General features: G+C 33.8%; 1 protein-coding gene and 2 non-coding genes across 3 annotated transcripts; 1 reads left to right on the top strand and 2 right to left on the bottom strand.

Moving 5' to 3' along the window:
* Nucleotides 1–664: 664 nt before the first annotated feature.
* LOC136231398 (U6 spliceosomal RNA) lies at nt 665–767 on the bottom strand. The gene has a single exon (XR_010689791.1). It is a non-coding gene; the product is annotated as a U6 spliceosomal RNA (small nuclear RNA).
* Nucleotides 768–3,002: 2,235 nt separating this feature from the next.
* Nucleotides 3,003–3,105, bottom strand: LOC136231397 (U6 spliceosomal RNA). Its single transcript, XR_010689790.1, has one exon. It is a non-coding gene; the product is annotated as a U6 spliceosomal RNA (small nuclear RNA).
* A 3,164-nt stretch (nt 3,106–6,269) lies between these two features.
* Nucleotides 6,270–10,398, top strand: LOC136228783 (65-kDa microtubule-associated protein 8). The gene is made up of 11 exons (XM_066017260.1): nt 6,270–6,599; nt 6,688–6,891; nt 7,179–7,436; nt 7,546–7,758; nt 8,050–8,205; nt 8,284–8,443; nt 8,522–8,673; nt 8,761–8,848; nt 9,265–9,338; nt 9,478–9,552; nt 9,710–10,398. The coding sequence occupies exons 1-11, from the start codon at nt 6,516–6,518 to the stop codon at nt 10,028–10,030; spliced, it is 1,785 nt and encodes a 594-aa protein (XP_065873332.1). The 5' UTR covers nt 6,270–6,515; the 3' UTR covers nt 10,031–10,398.
* Nucleotides 10,399–12,506: the final 2,108 nt, after the last annotated feature.

Genomic DNA, 12,506 nt, shown 5'->3' with positions numbered 1-12,506 from the left:
CTCAGAATTCAACATAATCTAAACCATGAATTGATATTTCAAGCAACTACACCTCATGAAAGAAGGGCAACTAAGCATCTCATGAAACTTCAAAGAAAGAAAAATCACAAACAATCATTTTTATAATATAACCTATTTTCTGAAAGAATGTATTAACCGCATTCTTATAGCAGACTAAATTACCTTTGGCCTGGAAATCCTTCAATACATATAGCACCTTGAACCACCTAAAACCAGAAAAACAAAAACAAAAAAAACAACCTTAGCTTTAGATGGAAATATTGTACACCGAATTTTAGCTAATTGCTCTTCCACAACGAATGAAGGTTGCCTCAACTGGATTACTGTCTCACCCATCAAATAGGGAAGCTCGCCACCATTTCAATTACAGCGATTAGCATGATAATGATTCATATTTGTAGAACATGAGCTATTAAAAATGAAAAAGTAATGAGAAGATAAAAGGAATAATAAAAAAGGGATTCACAACAGCACAAAATTTTATGAAAATGAAGTACCAAAAGACCTATCTATCCATATGATTTCATCAGAACCTTTGATGCAGAGCTAAATTTTCCAGCATGGTTCGTACTGGAAAGACAAGAGCAGGCAAATGAGGGAAGAAAGTATCCACTGCAGAAAGCATCGTGATTTTGGGAGGAAAAAAAATTTGGACCATTTCTCGATTTATGCGTGTCATCCTTGCGCAGGGGCCATGCTAATCTTCTCTGTATCGTTCCAATTTTATCGGATGTCCCCGAAGGGACAATGTCTATGTGTTGGCTACTGCTAGATAAAGAGTTAAAGGAAGGCATAAGCAACCAATGTGGGATCTGGTTACTTCGAATTCCATGGAGTTTATTTAAGGCCCAAGGCTAAAAGCCTATATCTACTGCTACAAAATGGAGTTTCTTTACGGCCCAAAGGAGCCTATCTATTATATTTCAAGGTCCAAATTAGAGATGAATGGGATTGAGAATTTTATAATCTATGCACTGAATAACATTTTAATAAATGTTTTTAATTCATTAAAAGGGCGGCCCGGTCGCACTACGCGTCCCCGCTGAGCGAGGGTCCGGGGAGAGGTCCCACCACAAGGGTGTACTGGGGGTAAGCCTTCCCCTGCCAATTTATTTGGCAAGAGACCGCTACTAAGACTCGAACCCGTGACCTCTTAGTCACACGACAACAACGTTTACCGTTGCGCCAAGGCTCGCCCTCTTATTGTATAAAAATTTAAATCCTAAAATGTAAACGCTAAACTTTATACTATAAATCCTAAATCTTAAATTACAAAGTCTAGACTCTAAAATATATGAAGTAGTATCAAATTATTAGTCCACATACACTGCGGGTGTATTGTTTAGTGAGCGTCGATATAATTTACTACCAAAAGAAATATGAAAACAGCGTCGGTACAATTTACTACCAAAAGAAATATGAAAACATAAAGCCTCGCCAACATTAATACTGAAAATGATGAATGCGACACGTGCATAGAACTCAATATAATCTAAATCATGAATCGACATTGCAAAGCCGCTGCATCTAAGAATCTTATAAAACTTGAAAGAAAGAAAATTCACATCATAATATACCATCTTTTCTGCCGCATTGCAACAGCAGATTAAACTACCTTTGGTTTGGAAATCCTTCTCTATATATATAACATCATGAACAACCTCCAAAAAATAAAACCTTAAGACTTTAGAAGAAGGGAAATATATACTACACTACAATAGCTAATTGTTGGGCAAGCTTCTCTATACAACCAAATAATTGGATTAAATAAAGAATAAAGACCACTGAAAGTATTCAAATTTTATATAGTGGAGATTTAAATCTTAGTAACTCTATTTATTAATGGAATTTTACATGTATTGTACACATTTCAAATTCAAATACATTTCAAATTTATTAATTTTACATGTATTGTACATATTTCAAATTCAAAGGACATTGGTGTGTGGGAACATTCCAAAGTTAATAATAAAAGATATTTTTAAGCTTTAGCTATTAACTTAAATTTTTTGACCAAATGATTTCTTGACAACAAGAGCAACCATATCCCAACAATTGACATGTTAAGAGCTAACTATCTACAATAACTATAAAACTAACATTTCAATTGAAAATTTCTAACTTTTAAGTAACTGATAAGAAACCTGATCTAGGAACTTCAAATCAAATGAATAAGGCCCTATTTAAGGGCAAGCAGAATTCAGATTTTATAGAGAATTTTTTCATTATGTTCTTCAAATATGATAACAGGTCTGCCTCCAACAATCTATTCTAGGAACCACAGCTTCCTAATTTTATGCATAAAGACATCCGGAAGAGATACATACTACTAACAATGATTAGGGGTCACAATCTAAACCATGAATTGATATTTCATAACAGCTACAGCCTACACCTCACGAAAGAAGGACAACTAAGAATCTCATGAAACTTCAAAGAGAAAAATCACAACCAATCACATTTACAAAATAGGCTATTTTCTGAAAGAAAGTAATTTAACCCCATTCTAATGGGGTAACAAATTACCTTTGGCCTGGAAATCCTTCAATATGTACAGCATCCTGAACCACCTGAAACCAGAAAAAGAAAAAAAGAACCTTCACTTTAGAAGGAAACTACTACTGTACACTGAATTTAAGCTAATTGCTCGTCCACGAAGATTGGTTTGGCTCAATTGGATTACTGACTCAACGATCAAATAGGGAGGCTCATCACTATTTCAATCCACCAATTAGCATGAGAATGATTCATATTTGTATAAGAGAAGCTACTAAAATTAAAAATAATGAAAAGATAAAAGGAATTAAGAAAATTGTTTATGGATAAAGTATATTGCTTACTTCCTTTTTCATCAAAAAATTTATCAGCACCTTTGACCCAGACCTAAACTTTCCAACATGGTTCATATTGGGAAGACAAGAGCAAACAAATAAGAGAAGAAACTAGCCATTGCAGCAGGGCAACGAGGTTTTGGATGTGAAAAAAATTTGGACCATTTCTCGATTTATGCGTGTCATCCTTGCGCAGGGGCCATGCTAATCTTCTCTGTATCGTTCCAATTTTATCGGATGTCCCCGAAGGGACAATGTCTATGTGTTGGCTACTGCTAGATAAAGAGTTAAAGGAAGGCATATGCAACCAATGTGGGATCTGGTTACTTCTAATTCCCATAGAGCTTTTTTAAGGCCCAAGGCTAAAGCCTATCTACTGCTAATTACTGCTACAAAATGGAGTTTCTTTACGGCCCAAAGGCAATATCTCAAGGTCCAAGAGTGGGATTGAGAAATTTTGTAATCCATGCACTGAATAATAATTTGACGTGACATCACATTTTAATTAGTAAAATATTAATATTATGTAATTAATTAATTTTTTTTAAGGAAATGTAATTAATTAATCATTAAATAAAAGTTCAAATCCTAAAATATAAATTTTAAACCTTAAAATAATAAGTGGTATCTTGATCCACATACGAATAACGTGATGTGCCATGCCGGGTGGTATCAAATTATTGATCTGTGCGGTGCCGGGTGTATTGCTAAAAGTCGTGTCAATGTGGCCTCAAAAGATGGAGTCCCCTGAAGGTCCATAATCTAATGCTTTTAAATATTTACAAGTGTCTAATATTATAAAAAAATAATAATAATTATGTCAAATTTTTACAATTTAAAAACTGTAGGAAATAATATATTTTTTTAATCAGTAACTGAGACAAAATAAATAAAGTATGAGATTTTGGTATACGAGATGATGAAATATATATAGGAGTTAGTCAACTGTTTTTTTTTTTTTTTTTTTTTGAGGAAATTACACTAAAAATCAGATTCTAATTTTTATTTACAATTATGAAAATCGTTTTTATGTATTTTATCATTATATGATTTTAAATCTTAAAATATCAGAATATCATAATTTTATTTTTGTTTTTGTCAAATTTTCAGTTATTCAGTTGCAGGAAATAAAAACAGTTTTAAAAAAACCACCAAATATGACATTTAAATAAATTTGTTTGACATGTAAATAAATTTGTTTAAGGGTCTGACACAGTTATAAATAATTTGTTAATTATGATCATTGTGTAATTTATTTTTTTTTTTTTTTTAATGTAATTTCATCTTTAAACTATGGGCACAAAATGTGTTTTCTACTTCGAACCCATAGGAAAAAGCCTATCTCTTTCATATCTTAAGGTCCAACATATTTGTTTAGTTTTTTACTTGCATTTGGAAAACTGTTCGTGGCATTGTTTCACGACTCCATATTTACAAGATTCTCCAACAACAGAAAGTTGCAATATAAAGGAGTCTGCTGTTGTTTGTTTGGACTAAATTATTCAGCCAACCCACCACAAAACTGATGATAGATAAATGATTTTGGTCGATTAAATTGAGGTTTTCATGGAATATGGACCTCAGAATGTGGATGGGAACTTGGACATTAAACAAAGGAAAAATTAACTTAGTAAAAAACATACAATTAAATGTCCTAATTTTGAGTAAAAATTGATGGTTGAGGTGCGGTAGTATAAAATATAGAATTTTTTTATATATATAGTACAGCATTTAAAGTGATTTTAGATCCTTTTCACTTTCTAGTTTTAAATTTTTTTTATGCTCGCATGTTCTCAACCATGCTGAAAAGAATTCTTGACCCGATATTTTATCGGATCAAAATCAACATAAATATTCGAAACTATTACTTATCATATAATAGGATACAATCCATGAGCACGACTTTCTATACTTTTACCAGCTATTATTAATAAAGATGGTGAAATTAGAGGTTTATTAAATAAGTTTTCGGTATTAACATGTTATTCTAAAATTATATAAACATTTAAAATTATTATTATATTTTCTAGGTCAACCTTAATAAAAGTAATAAAATTACATATGACACGTTAAACATGAATACCATTGAGTTGGCTCGATTGTGATATAAAAGAATTTGAGTTAGGCTAGAGTTTACTCATTAAACATTAACCTGAGTCGACACTATCCACTTACACGAATTCTCACCCCCTACCTCTAACCTCTAACCATAATGAGTTTGGGTTCCTTCTTTGATGGGCTATACCATGATTTGGTCCCTGTTACACTCTAGGTACCTTATCTTCTATTCTTTTCTATCTCTTCCCAACTATATTCGGTCTCTTTGTGTAATTGGGCATGTGACTAGAAAAAGACTGCTTACCTTTTATCCTTAGGTTTCTTTTTCAGAAGAAGCCCTAAATGGTGCAGACAAGGCGGATAGTTCTGTCGATAATGATTTAGTACCTATTATAATTTGTAAGTCACTGTTCTAGTGTTTGATTCAAGATTATGGTACAAAAGAATAAGACATAAGACCCAATTTTCTTTTGCTTCCTCAAATTTAATTTATTCTTCTTTTACTATTTTGAAAGAAAAATTTCTAATAATAACCATTTTATTATATTTAATAACAAAAATTTTGAACCAATATTAGTGAAAGTTGGCTTGAGTGGTAAGGGTACCAAGTCTATTAAATTAGAGATTTCCGGTTTGAATCCTAATGTATAGGATAGAATTTAATTAGATGAGGAGTCAATTAAAGGATGCAAACAACCTCAAATAGATTAGCCGGACCTAATTAACAAAAAAAACTTGTGTATAGATATCATTTTTTCCCCATGAGGTGAGGAACTGATGTCTCTTTATAATAATGCTTAATGATGATGCAACAGAAAGGGAGGCTTGAAAATTATGTGAGTATTAAATCATCTAAGAGTTGATAAATGATAGAGATATCATTCACAGGCTACTCAATTAAGCAAATTTACAAGCCAAGACAAACTTTAAAAGATCAAAAAAGACTTCTTGTCGTCTGGAAACCTGATTCTTTTTTACTTTTCAAAGAACAAACAGGAATTTTAAAATTACATGTAAAAGTATAAGTAATTTTTACTCAAATATAAATTTTAGTAAAATAATGTATCTATGGAGAATATTAATTCCTTAAGAAATATATTTTTTTTAAATCATGTTAAAGAAAAAGGTGAATGGAATTTTCGTTTTCAGAGCAGATGAAAGCTATAGCCTAAATGTTTATAGGTTGCTTAGGAATGAAGTTCACTCAAATGCTAAAAGAACCCACTAAGGTATGCTGCCAACTAAGCTATACATCTCTGAGTAAGATACTTTAACTTTATGCATAAATAGAGAAAAAACAAATAACGTCTGAAATTTAAGCTATATGAGAGTGAAAGATGGAACCTGGGGAACAATACTCTATAGCAATGCCTGAATCTTGAACCCAAAGCTTCAGCATTACCAAACTCTGCAACCTTTTCTTTTAAGCAAATACTCATACCAAAGTTCCTGCCCATCACTTCCTCTCTCTTTCTCAATAGTAGCTTGGCAAAGAACTAAAACTGGACAGTCAGCAGACAGAAGCGAAAATATCACAAACAAAATTCACACATTCTAGCACTTCAAGTACCTTCACAAGATTCAGCCACTGAAGAGGGCCATCAAATGGGTTCTGCACAAACCCCTATTGGAATGCGAAGTTCTGCACTACTAGAAACATCATGTGGTTATCTACTTCAGGAATTGCAGGCAAGAGGAAATACTGAATACTTTGTGCATGATTAATGACATTTCTTTGTTCTCAACCTTCTTAATTTTTCATTCCAATTTGTAACAGATTATATGGGATGAAGTTGGTCAGGACCAATTTGAAAGAGAAAAAGTGCTCCTGGCTTTAGAACAGGAGTGTTTAGAAGTTTATAGAAGAAAAGTTGACAGTGCAAATATATCAAGAGCTCGCCTGCATCAAGAGCTAGCAGAATCTGAAGCTGAATTCACTCATCTCCTTCTGTCACTTGGTGAACGATCTCTTCCTGGACGGGTACCTTATCCTACCATATGTGTCCAGTTAGTAATTTGAATTTAGAAATTATGAAAGTTGAAATATAGTATTGGACACTAGTCAACCATATATAGTCAGAAATCCCTCAACCATACAAAGTTTAAAGACTAAAGAGCAACTACAAACACAAAATCCGGAGGGATAATTATAGACATTTTTACTTCTTGTTATTACTTCTTGATCAATAACTGCAACTCTTTCTATTGCTGAGACTTGGACATTGACAATGCTCATCTAATACAAAAATGGTCATCATTGATCGGCAGCCAGAAAAAATTTCAGGAACACTAAGGGAGCAGCTAGATGCAATCACCCCAGCATTGCGAGAGATGCGGATGAGAAAAGAAGAAAGAGTAAACCAATTTCGATCAGTGCAAGGGGAAATTCAAAAAATTTCTGCAGAAATTGCAGGTCAATCGGTATATGATGACTCAATAACAAATGTCATAGTAAATGAGAATGATCTTTCATTGAAGAAACTAGATGAATATCAGATTGAGTTACAAAGACTCCATAATGAGAAGGTAGAGGGCAGTGGCTGAAAATGTGGTCACTTTTAAATACTTTATTTCTCATGCTAACTTATCTTATGTTTGGTCTTAAGTTAATTTTCCTTTTTTTATGACTTAAAAGAATGACAGGCTTCAGCAAGTGGAAACATATACGGACACAATTCACAAATTTTCTGCAACATTGGGGATGGAATCCTCCATGATCATAACAAAAGTTCATCCAAGTTTGAATGAGTTGTGCGGAATATCCAAAAATATAAGTGACAGTATTTTGGCCAAGCTTAACAGCACTGTGGAATCACTCAAAGAAGAAAAACATAAGAGACTTGAAAAGGTGAAAATTACTGGTGTGGCTGAGCTGGTCTCGATGTATCACCTGCAATTAGCAACGAATATATGATTACCGTCTCTGGCAAGAATTCAATTTAAGTTGCAATAATGGCATCTAATTATTGATGTGAATGCTCAGAATTAATTGAAATCAGGACGCTAAACACATATAAGTCATGGTCCGAATGCTAATTAGTTCTTCATGCTAAAGTCATTCTATTTATTTTTAGTTTAAAAAACATATTACCTATATGATAAATGAATTCCCACAACCTAATTGTTGTGAATATTGCAGCTTCACCATTTAGGAAAACAATTAACAAATTTATGGAACCTTATGGACACACCATATGGAGATCGCCGACTGTGTTCCCATGTTACTAGCTTGTTATCCCTCTCATCAGCAGAAGTATCAAATCCTGGAAGCCTCACCCTGAATATAATCCAGCAGGTTAGTTCCTCTCCTATAGTTATGACAAGAAATTATCAGAAAACACAAAGATGTAATGGCTACTTGTAATGTATCAAGGCCGAAGCAGAAGTTAAGAGACTGGATCAGTTAAAGGCATACAAGATGAAAGAGCTTTTCTTCAAGAAGCAGAATGAACTGGAGAGTATATGCAGTAAAACGCACATGGAGATCCCTTCACAAGCAGAAATGGATAATATAATAAACCTCATAAATTCAGGTAAAATAGAGTGAATTATTTTATAACTATTTACTCATTTTATTCAGAACAATAAGTGTCTTCATTCTGATACGAAAGGTGAGATTGATCACGCCGATCTCCTCATGAGCATGGATGAACAGATATCAAAAGCAAAAGAAGAAGCCTCTAGCAGGAAGGAAATTATGGAAAAAGTAGAAAGGTGGATTTTAGCACGAGATGAGGAGCTCTGGTTAGAAGAATATAACATGGTTAATTTTCTTACACATTGATCTACAATATTTGTTAGCCTCTATCCTTTATGCCCATCATGTCATATAATGCATAAACATTTTCAGGATGAAAATCGATATTCTGTTAGCAGAGGTGCTCACAAGAACCTGAGACGTGCAGAACGTGCCCGAATAATAGTCAACAAGATCCCAGGTAAGATGTTAATGGTTAGCATCTTGCAGACTCCCTAATAAAACAAATTTCATTTACATGATAATGTAGAACACTAACAACGATTAAATGCCATCGATTTCCCAAGGGGAAGCGGGTTAAACTTGAGATATTTTACAAGGTTTAGGACATTTGCCAATTTCCAGAAACTAACTCAGCAGCATACAACAATAATCAAGTGGATTGTTAGCTGGATAAATAAGAAAATTACCAAAATCAGGCAGATGGATGGCTGAAATGAATTATGGTAGAGATATAATCAAGTAGAGGGCCTTTGATATTATAACTTGTTGATATGTAACTCTTCCAAGTTTTAACCCTGTTGCATCAGTACATGCCATATTATCTACATATAAAGACTAGCACACAGATGCATATTTTAACTACTGATGGTGCAGCTCTAGTAGCTTCGCTTATAGCAAAGACCATCAGTTGGGAAGAAGAAAGGAAGAAAGTCTTCTTGTTCGATGATGTAAGTTGGTTATGCTATATCAGTAAAAAATAATATAGGAACTGTATTGACTACATAGGCAAACTGCAGAAAGGTTATCATTTTCTTTAAATATTATTGATTCATTGTGGCTGAAAAAACAATTACATGAATTATCTAGGTACCTCTATTGGCAATGCTGGAAGAATATAACATGTTAAGGCAGGAGAGAGAAGATGAGAAGCAACGACAAAGGGTTTGTGTTTTCTGAAAAACCATGTTGCAATTAATATGAGCATACAAATATACAACAATCACAATATCTTTGATAACTATCATGTTAGCAAAAATAAATAAAACAAATAGTAAAAATGAACTTCCCCCTCTCTAACAGTGTGGTTTTTGCCTCACAGGAAAAGAAGAAGGTGCAAGTCCCAGTAGTAGTTGAGCAAGATAATGCATTCGGATCAAGGCCCGGTACCAGTACTCGCCGTCTTTCAGACAGGAGCTTGAATGGAGGCTTCAGTAATGCACCTTTAAACAGAAGACTTTCTCTGAGCATCCAACAGTTAGGAACAAACAGCATTGGTTCTGCAAATCAAGGCACATCCTTCGTAAAAGAAGGAAGAAAATTTCAGGGACTAAAAAAGAGCAATATACCTAGCCTTGCTTCTCATCTAGGAGATGAAACAGCTTCAGTAGTGTCAACATTTTCTGGACCTTTATCTCCCTAAAAGTCAAGTTAGACAGTTAATCTCCACATCATGTTAGAATAGAAAGTGTAAACTGAAACAGTGTGATATATCTGCATAAGAATGATTCAACCTATTACCCATCTGAGAAATACTAATACTTATATATACCTTCCCTCTTCCTCGCCAATAGATTCGTCTAGAAGTACAGAACCCAAGATCATTATCAACAAGCGAAAAATAACAGAATTTCCAGGATTGTTGTTCTCTTCCTGTTGAAAGTATTAAGTGGAAATAGAAATAAATTTATGTTACAGGTGTATTTAAGCATGTTCTAATCAAATAGCGCTGTTTTTACTAAATGATGAATAAAATTATTGCTTGAATATGATGATGCTGTGTAATACTGAAAGCCCCTTGCTTATAATGTGAGATAAATAGCATTCCTGTCAATCATTAAAGAAGCATTGCAAGTCCTCTCAACTTTATGAACAATAAAAAAAATTAGTCAAGAAACATATTCAAAAACAAAGCTCAGCAAAATAAAGGTAGTTACCAAATGCGTAACTGATTTAAAGAATCATTAGCTTTTTCTTATAATTAATAACAAATGAAAGCTAACAGCCTAACACACTATAAACAAGCGTGTCCTCATATCAGCTATCACTTATAGTTCCTATGCACTTCAACATATTTAATGATCCACACACGAAATAGATTACTGACTGTAAAATTCGAATCATAAAACATTTATCCACATCTTATCTTCTCAGTGGGAGGAACCAGCAGCTCAAGGACTGTAAAACACAAATCTAATAATTGCACTTTATTAGACAGCAATCTACATATATAATCACAAAATAAACTCCAAAAATATCGATTATATTATATAGTTAAAATATCTTATACAACTGATTCAATCAATTCGAATGAAAAATAAAAGACATTTACGAATCATTTATCTGAACCGGAGCTTCATGCGTTGACTTAGCGAAGAAATCATCTATCCGGCGAGTACCAGGCGCAACAGGCTTAGTAGCCACAGAACGATGGCGAAGCTTCTCAGCCGCCAGCTTATCGGAGGATTGAGTAGACACAGGTAGTGAATCGAGGAGGAAATCACTAGTCGGTTGGTGTCGCTTAACCGCGACTCGTATGTGATCCAGCTTCACGACCTTTCGCTTCTTCTCGATAGCAACTTCTGCCGATTTCTCGGCGATAAATCGGAGAAATAGCTCCGTAGAGCTGGAAATGAGGAATAGAGCTTCCGAGGTGACTTTATTGATGTCTTTGTCCAGCTTAACGATTCTCTTGACCCGGCCTACTGGAAATTGGGGCCGGATTATCTCTTCCGTGTTTTCTTCACCGGCCATTGATGATTTGATCGGACTTCTGATCAGTTGTAGGTGGAAACGCGAGGTAGGAGATTTGATATTTTAGGGGTTCAGATTGGCGGGAAATTGGGGCGTTGGGAATTTTCTGGAATATATATGGACAGTTAATACCCTTGCGGAAATATTTGCTTTCTACCTCATTCGGCGTAATTTTGATGCATTGAGAGGGGTATTATAAAAGAAAAGCGCCACACTTAGATGCTTTCCCGCTTAAAGAGTAAAGTACAACGAGTCAATGACATGGCGCTAGTTCATTGGATGCTACTCTTAACTAGGATTATTCATAGATTAGGCCTAGGATGGCAACACGTATCCGTTTATTTTTTCATTACGTATCCATCTCATTACCCTAACGGGTATACTTCATGAATTTTATACCTATCTCATTTAAATTGTGATTATTAAGGATCAATATATAAACAAAAATATTACAAATTTTAACAAAACAAATAAATTTAATAAACTATTCATAAATAATTCATTTACAAATTTAACAAATATTACAAATTCTAAAATTCTAAAGTAAAAATAAATTTGTTTAGTGATAAACTGTGTAACAGGTACCATATGGGATATTCTCATACATGTATTATACTCGTTACGGGTTTAAGCTCATACTTGTCTCATACTCTTTTATACATAGTATGGATAATCACATTAGGGTAGAATAGTGACAGGTACCCACGGGTAGCGTACCCGTTGTCATCTCTAATCAGTACAAGAAAATCAGTAATTAATGACTGAAAAACCGGTCACAAAATCTGTCCCTAACCGTGTTTAATGACCCATTTCCAAATTTGGTCATAAACTTACGACCAATATTTTCAGTCATAAATTCGCGTAGCTAACTTAATGACTAATCTTTATGACTGATTGTGTAGTCATTAACCATCATCCCAAGACAATTAACTGACCTTCTTCAACGACGAAAGAGAACCGGTACTGACGAATTTTCCGCCGATAATTTTTGAGAAAGCAACTGAATACCGACGAATAAAAAACTAATACATATGCAATTTATGTCGGAGAAATAGAATAATTTTGGCTGATTCTTTTTGCATTTCATATTTATTCCAAGATCAAAATTATATATATATATATATATATTGTTGGATTTACGGCAA

This window comes from Euphorbia lathyris, chromosome 5, assembly GCF_963576675.1.
Source record: "Euphorbia lathyris chromosome 5, ddEupLath1.1, whole genome shotgun sequence".
In the NCBI taxonomy this organism is placed as follows: Eukaryota; Viridiplantae; Streptophyta; class Magnoliopsida; order Malpighiales; family Euphorbiaceae; genus Euphorbia; species Euphorbia lathyris.
The sequence above is the reverse complement of the archived record's forward strand: the minus strand, read 5'-3'. Positions and strand labels throughout refer to the sequence as shown.

Excerpts from the sequence above, each read along its gene's own strand:
- LOC136228783 (XM_066017260.1), top strand. The coding sequence starts at position 6,516 with ATGGGTTCTGCACAAACCCCTATTGGAATGCGAAGTTCTGCACTACTA. Across the intron at positions 6,600-6,687 it reads ATCTACTTCAGGAATTGCAG|ATTATATGGGATGAAGTTGG; the intron begins GCAAGAGGAAAT and ends AATTTGTAACAG. Across the intron at positions 6,892-7,178 it reads AACGATCTCTTCCTGGACGG|CCAGAAAAAATTTCAGGAAC; the intron begins GTACCTTATCCT and ends ATTGATCGGCAG.